This window comes from Carassius auratus, unplaced genomic scaffold (genome assembly GCF_003368295.1).
Source record: "Carassius auratus strain Wakin unplaced genomic scaffold, ASM336829v1 scaf_tig00000450, whole genome shotgun sequence".
Classification (NCBI taxonomy): Eukaryota; Metazoa; Chordata; class Actinopteri; order Cypriniformes; family Cyprinidae; genus Carassius; species Carassius auratus.
The window spans coordinates 1-14,362 of NW_020523301.1; the positions used below are offsets into that span (position 1 = coordinate 1).

Sequence of the window (14,362 nt, forward strand, 5' to 3'; positions counted from 1 at the left end):
TGTACATGCTTTCTACCTATTAAGATTGAAGCCAGGTTGTATTATGATCAGGGTGTTAATCATATACTTAGTGTTATTTATTATGTCAACATGTTTTATATTTCCTTGAACTTTGAAGAACAGATCAATGCTTTTCAGCATTGCGAGCTGCAACGTGTCATGTCTAGTTTTTGGACTTATAAAAAATGGACTAATAGGAACAATTTAAACTGCTGAACAAATAGGACTTTGTATGTATTGTGGGGTTTTTCTCATATGGTTGGGAAATAACAAATTGGATATGGTCAAGGAGGATGAGCCTGCTGAACCGTGTACAGTACAGAGGGACTCGATGCTACCTGCATACTTCTGTGTGTACGACCAAGCATACATCTCAGTACACTACTCTCGATATGTTCTGTTCATTTGCCTGTGAAGGCGTTTATTCTATGTAATCACCTCACTTAGATTGAACTAGACAACAGCCTGTACTATTTTTGTATTTGATCCAACGATTTTAAACTGCTGAAAGATCAAATAGGCACTTGGGAGGTAAAGGGAAAAGATATGTTTTCTGCCAAAGAAATGGATCAGTCGATGTGGCACAAGCTGGATTTGCGTCCCGTAATTTATTCTGATTCAGAGCGGCAGATTCACAGATTTTTCTTGGGGAATTTGCCCTTAACGATGGTTTTGAGTCGCAGTGTAATGTTAAGCGAGAGTGTATGTAATTCTGTTCCTCAAATGTGTCACAAATTTAGTGAGAAAAATAAAACGATTCTGTTTGACGGTTCTCTCTTGCCGTTTTTTGTTGTTGTTTTACTGTATAACTTTAATTACAACACATTAAAAGCAGATTCAACATCATAAATGCTAGATGACAGCATAACTGTAATATATTGATATTTCAGCAGGATAAATAAGATGCATACACAGGTAACCATCACTTTTATACAACTGGCTGCTTATTAGTCTTTCTACACATATTATTTGTTTAATATGGCACATGCAAGGGCAAAAAATAAAAAATAAATGGAAGAAAATACACCTGGTGGATCTAATTCCGAAATGGGCTACAAAGTGGATCATACACATTCTTTGTACAGTCATACTCAATTTTTCAATTCTCACTCTGTTCACACACAATATTTACATCATATACATACAGTATTATCACTCATATTAAGTGCTCATAATCAGTGAGTATTGCATATTTTCATTTGGAAGTTACTCTGGAAAACTGGTGATGTTTGGTTAATACAACCCACTAGTGAACTAACTGATGTGGATTGGGCTAATGAGTTAACACTGGTGATACGTGTTACTGAAAGTCTTTAAAACCCTTGGATTGCGGCACGCACGTAGAAGAATGAAAGAGAGAATAAGTGAGAGTGAAGTTGTTTGTGTGGCAGTGTTGAAGGAATAAGTGTGGTTATTAAGAAAGTATGAATACTGAGTGGATTTGTGTGGACAGTTTAATCGAGGTACAAAATAGAGAGAGGAATCGCTTTAACATCTATCCTCCTCTTCCTTTTTATGAGATCTTTAAGTTATGGTAATGTATCAGCAAAAATGATATCAATAAGTAATATCTTGTTTACTACACTGGAAATGTGGCTAATAGTCACTATTACCATTTAGGAAAGGCTGCCAGTCTTGGCTGTTTGCTAATAAAAGTGCAGATTAAAATGTGTCAAATTTGAAATTTCACCGTTCGTTTTTAACAAATCACATCTTCATAAGTTAAGTATGTTAATAACACATTTTTTTTTTCTGTGGAATACAAAGTGAAATATTTTATCAGACTTTGCAAACCATTATTTTACCTTAAAATAAATACCCCAAAAGGAGAAAAAAGTAGGGTTATTGGAAGCCATATCACATAAGTAATTATTGACCAAAAATCATGATAGTGAAAAAATCTACTAAAATCTACAATCTTAGTACGATACTTAATATATCATATAAAATGTGTTTATATCAAGTGAAGAGGTGCATTTCTGTTCAAATAGAATTTCAGAACAAGTTGTTTCTCTTTTTTGGAGGCTGAACCTTGATTCAAAGTGCAGCAGATCCTAAATAAATGTATTGAAGCAGGAGGGCAGCACATTTCTACAGAACCTTACATACATGTCTTAAATGAGACAAAAACACATAGAAAAGACTCATGTTTATATTTGGTCATTTGAGTAGTTTTCCTCAATGGACCAGACGTTTTTGAGGTCTTCTAAAAATCAAAAGATCTTACTAAATTTATTTACATTTGTATATTTTTATATACATACAAAAAAGGATAGATAGAATCAAGCTTATAAAATGGATCATCAACTAGTAGCAATGGGAATACTTGAATGATCAGAAGCTCAGAGCATCGCCTTCTCTTGCTTTGACTGAGGACTGTGGATAATTTCCTGTAAGAAGGTTCTGTACAGTAGCTCTAGTCCATTAAGATGCAAACATGTGTTTGAAACGCTGATGTCCTAATACAGGAGTCGAGATACAAGGTCTTCGGTTATGATGAGTTTGGTTTTACTTGCTGTTGGAATTGTTTTGTCTTTGGCGAGATGAGAGCGCAAATGTGGTGAATTGGAGAGGATCCTTCATTCTAAAAATAAAAAATAAAAAAATAATTTAAAAACACAAACCATAACATCATATAATGGACAGACAATCTGTTCTTTCTAAGCATGCTATTACCAAAACTCTTGGACAATATAACATGCAGCATGAATTTTAAAGGTTCGAAGCCTAACCTTTGAGGGAATAAAAATGGAAGGGAATGGAAATTTGAGATTGTTCATGCTTTAAAATCAGTCGTGCTGATTTTAATTCAACTTCAGTCTCTTCTTTGTGTCATTTACGCATCCGTGGCTGCTCAAAAGATTCATTCCAGAGTTATCATATCGACAGTCATGTCAGGAAATGATCATATCATATTCTGCATTCAAATCCAAAATTGTACATGTAAATTGAATTCTTTAGAAAGCTGGAGCTTTATCACAGACTGAGGAGGAAAGAACCCGAAACTGAATTAAAATCAAGCCTAGTTATAAGTTTGATGTGCAATACATGATATACAGAGACCCAAAAAGCGTTTCGAACACTAATGACTAAATAATTGTATAACCATGAAGTATCACAATACATTTTATACCATATTTTTAGATATTTAAAACTAACAAACTACTCTTTGCTATAAGAAAAAAAAAAAAACTACTTGCTTTGATATTCAATGATGTCAGATGCATGCAATTTCCTTTCATTTTTCCCCCAATACATTAAAATAAATCATCATGGAGTAAAAAGTTTACTCACTCAAAAGCGTTCACATTCAAAAAATTAGGACAGGCCTGGAATTTGACTATTTTCCTTATTTAATGTAAAAAAAAACTATACTATAAATGGTCGTATGAATTTTAAAAGGAAAAAAAATGGTAGCCACTTTCACAGAAAATGGTACAAAACGGTACAAGATAATCAACTTCAGAAGGACAAACCAAAGGAGAGCAACTTTTTAAAGTCAATTGGAAATCAGTTCAGCAGATTGTCAAATTATGACTGTTGTTTTACAATTCCTCTCCCTAATTTTGTGTCCATGCACATTAAATATAAACAGTAAGAGTAGTATGTTAGTATGTTATTCTGAACATTTCATTGACGTATAACTCAAAACCTGTTTACCATGTTTTATAAGAGTAAAATATAGCACAGTGAAAGCTGCATTCTAAATACAGAATGTAATAGTGTGATATTTCAGATTGATAGTGCTTGCAGTGACCAATCTGAGCATCATGTCAACCACAAAAACTGCACAGATATTAAGATTTTAAAAAATCATCAGCTGACAGTCAGATCAATTTAGAGACAAATGAATTAAATTGTTGACAATGTCATTTTCTATTCATGGCAATAACCATAAAGTCACAGAAATGACTACACCGCTTTAATCTGAAGAAATGTTTATTAATCTTTTCAAGAGTAGAAAGTCACATGGTCATTTAGCAACATTACACTGTTCTGCTGTCGCTCAAAATACATGCATATTTGGAGTGTATATACTTTGCTGTACAATTATTGTACATTCTCTCCTTTTACGCACATCCAAAAAGTGGGCATTCGACATAAATATCATGACAGAGGTGGAGCTCTCTCGGAGCGTGGCGGCTGTATCATGGTCTTTACTCTAGTGCAGAAAGAAGAAACACTGGCACTGGCTTCCAGTCCTTGACACCTTACTGCTTTTGTCTCTAAATTCATCAAAACAGAGATGGTGAGTGTTGGCAGAGCTACAGCAAGACTTTAGTTTAGTTACACACAGAAAAGGACAAACGGTGTAAAAGCAAAAAAAAACTATAGCTGGAGGAGATACAGACAGAGGCAAAGAACCTGGCAGGATCTTTGGTGGAGGAAAACATGGGAAAAGTGAAAGCAAGTGTACAATCTGGACGTCTCCACGAATACTTTGTGGTAATAATGAAGGTGCTTTTTATTTAATTGTGCATCACCTTCATGTACAACAATAAATCGACTTCTCAAGTACAATACAGAGAAAATATCGAGCAGTGCACCTTTAAACAATTACTAGACCAGACAAGCAATATGGTGTGTCTATCACATCAGAGAAACCTTCTTTCTTTTATAGCTTAATCATAAGCATTTTGTTTCTATGAAAAAGGTTCCCTTTCATTACAACACTGGAACTAAGACTTTAACTTTCACTCCTGTGAAAAAGGCTAAAAAACTCACACAAGTGGTGTGTAAGTGTATTATAAGCATCAAATATAATGTTTAAATTGATACTAAACTGAAAAGTATGGTATCAAATCTGATTATTGCTGTTTTTACATATGTTTCGAATCTAAAAGCTGTACTGTACACTGGGATCTGCAGGGATCTTGTTGAACCAAATGAAACAATGCATCCATGTCAAAGAAAAGATCAGAAATACTCATGATTACAACTTAACATTTGATTATCAGTTATAGTACTTACAAATATTGTGTGCTATGTACAAGGCACTGGATCACATGGATTATATTAATAATAAGACTTGGCACATCATTAATAGGGATGTATCGCTGAAACAATCGCAACACAAACATCAGTGCAGAAGAGAAAATAATGGATAGTTCGGATTCTAAAATCTGATTGGATGAGCTAAACATTCTACATGAATAAATTAGAGATGTTTCTTGGCAACAGTAGCTGGCCTAGACTAAAACTAGATTGTTCATTCCTTTCTGCTTTTACTCATATAAGCAATGAGCCGCTTGTTACCATGTGTTACAGTGATGTACTGTACCAAATCACTAACACACAGCTTCTCACTGCTTCACTCGTGGATGGTGGTGAGACATGGATATGTAGGTACCAGTTGTCTTTTCTTTCATGCATGAACCATGAATTCCAGAAACGACCCATTTTTGTCATTTATATTTAAAGTATTTGTTCCGATTCAACTTCTATGCTTTCAAACGCAATCTTCACTTGAGACTCAGGGAAGGTCAAGTGTGTACTGCACATCAGAATTGACCGTCCTAATCTACAACACTTGACACATTTAGAACACAGATACTTCATTGAAGGGACTCCAGGTGAGATATTAGGAGATCACGGAGACCCTTTTATAACAACGATAACAAGCAATGAAATGGAAAAACACTGAAAGTTTACATTATTTTTTATGCAAATTTACCAACACAGAATATGGTCTTTCTCAGCCGAGTTTCATTATTAACAGTCGTTTATACTTGGATAAACCCACTGGAATTGTTACAAACAATAACTTTAATCATATTACCACACTGGTTTTCATTAAAGATTTTTTGTTCAACAAAAAAATAGATATATATTTACTCGCCTTCATGTTGTTCCAAACCTAAACAACTTTTCTATCTTCCACAGAAACAAACAAAAAATAAATTATTATTTCTGAGCTGTTCTCTTCCCTCAAGTGAAAGTGAATGAGGATCAGTCGATGTCAAACTCCAAAATGACCAAAAAAACTAGAAGAAAACCTGGTTACCATTCACTTTCACTGCAAGGAGAAAAAAAAATACTTCTTCGATTTCATAAATATGTCTTTTTGTGTTCCATAAAAGAAAACATAATAAAATCATGTAAACAACAGAATTTAAATTTTCATGTAAACTATTCCTTTAAATCCGTGGACCCCTGGATGCAAAATGTAATGCATTTATACATTGTTGACATGTACAGTACATGCATGAAAGACAGGCAAGAGATACATAAAGACAATTCAACATGTTTACTGAAGAAAGTTCAACATTCTCATGATGGGAGCGTATAATGAGGAAGGTCAACATGGAATACTCAGCATTCCGGTTCCGTTAGGCTGCGTCCAACTGGGATAAAATAAGGGAACTAGAAGGTGGGAAGGGTGGATCTAGATCCTCTTCCTCTGAGGGTGGAGTGAAGGGGGATGACAGGGGAGTGTGTGTGGACGGAGGGGAAGGTGGTGTCTCACACTGTCGAAATCAATTTGCCCTCCGCACTGTGGAACAAAGAGAGGGAGATGCTGCCAGGTTGGCTTTGGACACAGACACATTGAAGCACAAAGAGCATAAAGCACTGATGTTCAAGGAATAGTTCACCCATAAATGAAAATGGTCATCATTTACTTAAAAGTTTCTACTTCCAAGCATCTGTGACTCTTTATGTGGAACAGCAATGTACTGGTGCTCTCTTTTTTCCCAGGGTCATGAGTTTTATGAATATAATAAATTTGTTTTTTGAACTTAGAAACCTTTTTTTTTTTTTTTTTGTGGTCCATTGAAGGAATAAATTACATGTCCTTTGTTATGACATGAGAGTGAATAAAAGATTGTCTTTTAATTTTTGAGCGAACTATTCCTTTAATGTTACTGCTAATACTAATCTCCATTAATGCACATTACAAACAAGTGATGGGCAGCATTTCCTACAAGTCACGTGTGTGTGTGGTTCAGTAGTAAAATGTAAACAGTTCAAATGTGTTGTCGTGTTCTAATCAATATAAGAAAAAGCTTTAAACCCAACCCATACACATGCATTGTGGAAATGGAAGCCCATTGTTCTAAATGCATCATGGGGGTCAAATCTAAATGGTGTGTACAGCAAGGTATAAAGTGAACTAGTATTGACAATATTAGGGATAGCATGTGGAACACTGCTTCTCATGAATTTCCCTACAGAAATTAAAACTGTAACAAAAGACACTGAAAGACTAATTGACAAACACACATGGACAGGAAAAGCAAGAATGGAATGGTAACTTAAATGGAAAAATAAAATATTTTAAAATATTTAATATGTACCTACTTTAAATTGTGATGCTAAAGGAACTTGGAATAAAAGCTGGGGATGGTCTTCTCCATAGATGACCCAGAAGGGTTTATTTATTTATAAAAAAATTGATAGTGATGTCACACAAGGTGCTTTGTACAATACAAAAAAATAAGTTTATTCAAATTGATAAAGTATGGATACACCATGTTCAAGAGAGTAGGTATTTCATCTATGGGAAAAGACCAAAAACGACTGACTACAGCATATTATTGCAAGGTTTATGAAACCCATTTAAACAATCAGAGGTTTCTCCTTTGTTCAATATGGGTTTAGGTGCCGTTTGGTCACCCGCCCACCTTTTGTTTGGGCTAGACCTTCAGAAACGTCAGCTATGTTCGTCTGTTCCGGCTGCAGGTCAAGCAAACAAGACTTTTTTGCTTGCCATAATCAAAATTCAAAATATGTGGGATTTTTAAATTCAAACAAAACCAGAGAAGAATAAGTCAAATAAAAAGAAAACAAAGACAGAACTTACAGACAAACTAAAATGCTTTTTTAAAATACTGTTTCTGTTCAGTTGGCATACGAGTAAGTCAAAATGTAGGTCTTACCTCGTTTGGAATCGCGACTCATACTCCTCCAACCCTTGCTGTAAAGAAAAAGAGAATATCTTTTAGTCATCTAATTTTCCTTAAATGCCCAGTAGACGGCAGTAGAAGAATGCATAACACTTATGAACTGCAGTATTGATGATAGTTAATGCAGCTTTGCTGTAACCAGGAATAAAAAAGGAGGTCATTGAGTGCATCCAGAACCGGAACAATGGGAAGAACCAATTGAGCACTTATCTCTGGGAGAACAGAGAAACACAACAGACATACATGTCCTTTTTTTTCCCCAAGCAAAACTTAATTAATATTGAATGCACTAAGGAGGGGACCCGGGGGTAATGATGAGCATTGTTACATAACAAAGCCCTACTTCTGATGTATTTCGATCCTGCTCCAAAAGCATTTGCATGCTTTTTCATACATATTTAAGTCATTGCAAGGCATTGCAAGTATAATTATTTCAGTTAAGTGTAGTACACATACATGTTTTTCATTCAAACTATTCTCAAAAATAAACAATGGTTTTAAATGCCAAAGACAAACACTAGATTTTTTTGTTTGTAACACCATGCCAGCTATTGTCCATAACTAAACTAATAAATTTGAAGAATAGTTTAAATGTTCTAAGGCTGCTGTGTGTAAATGTCTCAAAATGTCCTTTCAAAGGGAAGTTTAATCAAACAGGGCAGGTCTTCTCTAATGTGGGCTCAGGCTGCTAAAATAAGACATGGTCACAGGTGGAAACTGGGTAATGTCCTGGAACGTCCTCTATGCGGTTAGCTGGAGATTGGGCTGTATTAATCGAAGTGTCACCCCGCTATATTTTAGCATGTCTGATAAATGTCTACATAAGGTGATTAATGCTTCAATACCATTAACATTTTTATAGAAAGCTATACTAATATCTCCATACATCTATCAAGGTTAATCATTTTGTATTGGAGGTAGAATGACACTGCAATTAAGAATAGGCAGGATGTGTGTGTGTGTGTGTGTGTGTGTGTATAGCCTACTTGTGAGAATCCTGGCATTGCCATGCTGTATGGTCTCTGTCGGCTGTGTGGTGTGCTCTGCTGCTGGGTGAGGAAGCGTGTGGGCATGCCATAATCAGGTGTCGGCAACGCCATCTCTCTCTCCAGAAGATTTCCTGTGCTGCTGCTCCTCGTATGCTGCAAACTTCAAACACACACATATATATGCATTGTTAGTTAACGTGATTTCATTTCTGCAATGTGACATTTCTGAAAAATGTTTGACTATATTTTATTGATTGGGAGTGACTGGATCAAGAAAGTGGGTGTTGTGTACTCAATTAGAGCCAAATGTGATGCACATTTATTAAAAAGGAAAATTGTATCAGAGGAAGAGCAAGGCATTTTATTTAGAATTAAAGGTTACAAAGGCTTTTCTCTTTGGAGTAACATGCACTGATGAATCAGTCACAAAAAGACTATGAATGTGCATGAATAAAGTAAACAAGGTCTGGTTTGACTGGTCATGTCAACAGTCAAGCCTTTCTCAGTTGCATGCTTTATGGTGTTATGCAGCTCATGACGTAGTTCTCTAATTGCATTTCATAGGTTGTGCCAGCATGATATTAAATGGCATTTAAACATTGAAAGGGCTTTAATATTCAGTCAGACTCACCTGACGTGGAGTTTATTGCTGTCTGGCTCAGGAATCACACGGGTATAGGAGAACGGGAACCAGCCTCTCCTGATAGGACACATACAACATGGAATCTGAAGCAGTTTCTCTGGTTCATCAAATCCTTACATTTTTCTGTATGCATGAGCAAATTTTATTGTGAAGTTAACCACAAGACACGTACATTCTGTTTTTCTCGTTTTCGCCGTAGTGCCAGCCGTCCCGGGCTTCAGGCACCAACAGTGTAATGATGTCTCCTTCCATAAAGCTGAGGAGTGTGCTGTTGTCCCCGGCGGCGTGAGAGAAGAGGGCCTGAACGCGTGTCCGTCCATTTCTCTCCAACCCAGCTGCCATCGAGCTAGACCTGGGGAGGGTCTGTGTCTCTGCTGGGGTCAGAGATTAGAAAACCACACTGAGCTATTTTTATATAGAAATATGACAGAAAAATGACATACATTTCCTTCAAAACATATCGTACAATCCAATAAATTAAAAATGAACTATTTAACCCTAACATTTATGTATATATTTGTTGTATTTTGGGATTTAGAATATTTGTTTTAACATAATAATGTCAAACTATTGGAATTAGTTTAGGACTACTTGAGTTGCCTTACAAGATTTCATTGCAGCTCAGTAGGTTTAGTAAAACCTTTTCAAATTCCAATTAAAAATTGTGAATGCCTCTTATTTGGCGCTTCTTAAAAATACTTGCCTCAAAGAGAAACTATACCCTTCACCTATTTTCTATCCATTTTTAATGCTGTCCTCTCTATTCCCTCCTGCTCTGCCCTGTTTTCATTTCCAGCAGTGTTTGCCCTGTTATTGTCCACTCACTACTTTCTCAAGGAGGAGAGTGAGAGAGAAACGCACGGGTGCGCAGACACTGACACAGCTATATATACAGACGGCAGATTATTAAGTCTTATAGAGATTCTGGGTTTTGAATAAACAGCACTGAAATCTTCCATATGTCATGATCAGAGAGTTACTGTTTGCATGGTCGAGGGTAAGTCCCTTAACTTACCCAAAGTATTCTTGGGCTTTACAGGTGCAACCTTGCGGACAGGTAGGGTGTTGGAGAAGGTCTCTCCACCTTGTCTGTGGGCCGGTTTCTCATGTGCGGCTCTGGTCTCCATCCAGCGTTGGTAGTCTTCTCCCACATGGACCCCTGAGCCATTCACAATGGGAACACCCTCTACTCCCATCATCCTCTGCAAGATAAAATTCACATTTAAAAGAAACCTAGTTTCCATGTATACTTGAATACATGCATTTGAAATGAATTTGAAATAAAAAAAATACCATCAAGCATTAGTCACACTCCCGAAATGACATTTAAATGAATGTCCTTCCTTATAAGATGCAGTTTTAACCATCTGTGACTTGATATAGTTAGAAACGTTAAAATCTCTTGCATGTAAATCAGAGATTTGGTCTTATGCAGATGCAAACACAATGACAAAGAAAACTTGCAGTTATGCCGCCTGCCACTTTAAATGCTTAAGCTCTTTAAAACAGAATGGATTCTTATTGGCTGTCAATATTCGTATAATTTATTAAAATTTTATTGAAATTTTTTTTTTGAAAACAATTTCAATGATATCGTTCCTGTTATAATTAGGTTGTGGTGTGGACTAATATTCTGTTAAATGCAGAATAATTGTTACTGCACTGTGATAAACTGTAAACTAAAGAGAGCTGTAAGTGCCAGCAGGTTTATGATTATTCTTTTCACAGCATGGTGGTCATTATGGAACTGTATTTTAATGACTTTATATCCATCTATACTAATTTTGAACTCTCTCATTCCTATGGCTGAGTGTGCCCCCTACTTTACAAAAACCCACAGGATGCAATTATACACATCATTAATGTAACCATTTACAAATGATCTTGCTACAGTTAAGACACTATTATTTTGTGGCTTACATTTTTTATTATTTTTTTGGTCGGACTGGGATTCTAACTCACTGTCTGTTGGTTCCCCATGAGAGCTGCCAGCTCAGGTGGCACAGGAAGTGGCTTGGCCCCAGGGATGGGGTCTGAGATGGTCAGGCTAGATTTAGAGGTGTGGTGGACACTGGGTCCCAGCGTCCCCGTGGCTCCTGAGCCCATCTGCTGAGCTAGAAGCATTGCCCGCTCTGGGAGTTTATTTGGGTCGGCACACGCTTGTTGCCACAAAGGGATCTTTTGCGTCAGCAAGTCTCTGCCCTAAAAACAAACAAACAGCACCACAACTAGTATTAGCAGCCAGCATAAATGAGGCAAGCTTTACACACCTGCGAGGGAATAATTTAGATCAGTCAAAAAAACAAACATGGCAAATCAAGAATACCAGACCAAATTCAGACTCTCTCTGTGACTATAAAGCTGAGGTTTCAGGGGTGAGCTCTTCAGTTGATGGACTGATAGGGAGAGGGAATGCGGTCAAGTGTGATAAAGTGATCCCTCCTCACCTCGCTTACTTCTGAAGTTCTGAGACATCGCTCTCTATCCTGACAACCCTTCCCTTCCCTGAAGCCTGAAATAGCCTCATTACACTGCCCTATGCACAGGCAGTGAGCCTGGTTGAGCTCTACAACCAGTAAGAGAGACTAGGATTGCCTGGAGACCTCTGAATGTAGAGCACAGGAAGTGCAACTTTATCTTTGGACTCTTTCTGTAATTCAGATCATCTGTTTGAGCAGTACATGGATGTTTACTCAAAAGACTGAAGAGCCAAATTTCAAAGTTAATAGACAATCTAACGTGTTGCAACAATTTAGTTGTTTTTATTTAAAGGGATAGTTCACCCAAAACTAGCACTAAAGGTTACACTAAAAACCTACCTGAATCCACCAAATTTTGGTAAGGTGCAAAGTTTCTTTAACATAAGTGTGGTAAATGTCTTCTAAATGCCTACAACCTTGTAACATGTCAAAATCGATTTTTCTTCTTTCTCTTTTACTCTGTACTCATACAGTAATACCTCCGTAGTCGGTTTTTGGCTGGCACAGGTCAGTACTACTGAGCCCCTATGGTCCTTTTCTAAGTCACAACCACATACCACCCTACCCAAAGCAATTATCGCCTGCCTGCCGGTCTGAGCACCTGCAGACTGAGTCACGACCTCATCGGGTTCATAAAAGCAAAAACGCTAACACTCTTCAGGAGTGCAAACTGGCAAATCTTAGTCACTGTGAAATTAAAATGAACCGTTCTTGTTTTTATGAATATTGAAGTGTTTATTACAAATGAAATATCCGTGTACATATTTTTTTAAATATAAAATTAACTGCAATGGAAAAAGAAAAGATGATTCATCAGGTCTTTATGCTGATCCAATAGTTTAAGAGAGTAGAAGGACAGATCATGTGTATAAGTCATAAGATTCAGTAGTCACAGCTTATTAAACTACTGAAGCCAACCGTAAGCATTTGTGATCTTAACATTTTTTGAAAGGACAGTCTTGTCACATTTTGTTCAAAACCTGTATGACTTACTTTCCATGATTAAACACTAATGTATACTAATATTAAAGACCTTAAACATCTAGTAGCTTCTAACAGTAATCACTTGATCTCAAGTTGATCCATGAGGAATGACCCTGCAATAAGTGCAAAGTGAAATACATTGGATAAAAGCATATGGTAATTTAGCAGTGGTCTCTGAATTGCATCTGTGTGAAAAGGCATCACACAAGTGCAATACAGAGACCACTACTAACTGCCTTTTAGTTCAGAGAAATTTGTGAAGCTTTCAAACTTGCAAATTTCATTAGGTGTTTAAAAGATTTCTTTTCAATGTTCTTCCCAGTGGTAAAATCTCTTAGTCATTGAGCATGAGAGAGTTTTTATACTCTTTGTTCCTTCTGCCCTCAAGTTGCAGACGAATGAGTAAGTAAGTATCAAGTACCATGTCTGTTGTGGGTGACGGTGTTAAGATCCAGCCATGACAAACTCTGGCAGATGGTCAGTTTTGCTCACGTCACTTCGCTCTTCCTGTTCTCACAAAAGTGGATAATAAAGTAGTACTACACAGAATAGACCCCTATTTAATTTTCCACTGTGAGGTAATACCTCTGTCTTTGTCTAAAATGTTTTTGCATTTGCTTGCAGAGAAATTTCTTCAGTATGAGTCTTCCTACTTACATACATGAAAACAGTGATTATCGTCTGAACAGTCTGTTCTTGTAAAAGTGGGCCACTCTCTGCCTGGCCCTCCCTTTTTTTTTCTTCTACTCTTGCCATCTTTGCTCTCAACGCTCTGTCTATCACCAACTCTGAAGCGTGGGCGTCACAGTAGAGGAGTGAATCTCGCTTACGCGGGAATGACTGGTCTTCTGCATGCTGGTGAATCCACCAGATCTCTCCTCTATTTATGTTCAGTGTGAATGTAATGTTCTAAAAAGAATAATCATCCTTCACACTTGTTTTATATATTGGTGGCACCACCTTGATGAAATGTCTTTGATACAATTAATAAGCAATCAAATGTAGACTTGGTACTAAATCATTTTGCATTACTGTACAAAACACAATTGTACATCACAGGCATCAGTGCATTTTGGACTCAAATTAAGAAACGTTCTCAAAATACACAGTATAGCACATTCTCTAGCAAGCATGGCGGAATGATAAGCACTGAAATGGAATGAATGATTGACTAAATGGGATTTGGGAGCAGAAACAACTGAAAACAAAGTATGGAGTTGTCCAAGTATATAATTTATGGATACTTATAATTTATAGTACATGATCTGAATTAATACATTACATGACTCATGGTTAAAGACAACATGTAATCAAAACTTATATCTTTTGACATAAACAAGGCTTTATCAGTTTAACTGACCA

General features: G+C 36.6%; 1 protein-coding gene across 7 annotated transcripts in view; it reads right to left on the reverse strand.

Moving 5' to 3' along the window:
• Positions 1 to 2,379: 2,379 nt before the first annotated feature.
• The window catches only part of LOC113068994 (brain-specific angiogenesis inhibitor 1-associated protein 2), a 49,021-nt gene continuing 37,038 nt past the window's right edge, over positions 2,380 to 14,362 (reverse strand). For 3 of the 7 annotated variants that reach the window (XM_026241959.1, XM_026241963.1, XM_026241964.1), the window contains 7 exons: positions 11,499 to 11,738; positions 10,552 to 10,738; positions 9,709 to 9,910; positions 9,525 to 9,593; positions 8,891 to 9,053; positions 7,878 to 7,915; positions 2,383 to 2,584 (listed from right to left, as the gene is read on the reverse strand). In XM_026241959.1, the coding sequence (XP_026097744.1) occupies positions 2,509 to 2,584; positions 7,878 to 7,915; positions 8,891 to 9,053; positions 9,525 to 9,593; positions 9,709 to 9,910; positions 10,552 to 10,738; positions 11,499 to 11,738 (975 nt within the window). In that variant the 3' untranslated portion in view covers positions 2,383 to 2,508. Of the gene's footprint in view, positions 2,585 to 5,652; positions 6,494 to 7,470; positions 7,675 to 7,877; positions 7,916 to 8,890; positions 9,054 to 9,524; positions 9,594 to 9,708; positions 9,911 to 10,551; positions 10,739 to 11,498; positions 11,739 to 14,362 lie in introns of those variants that run through there. The other 4 variants (XM_026241965.1, XM_026241960.1, XM_026241961.1 and 1 more) reach the window with 4 other exon arrangements.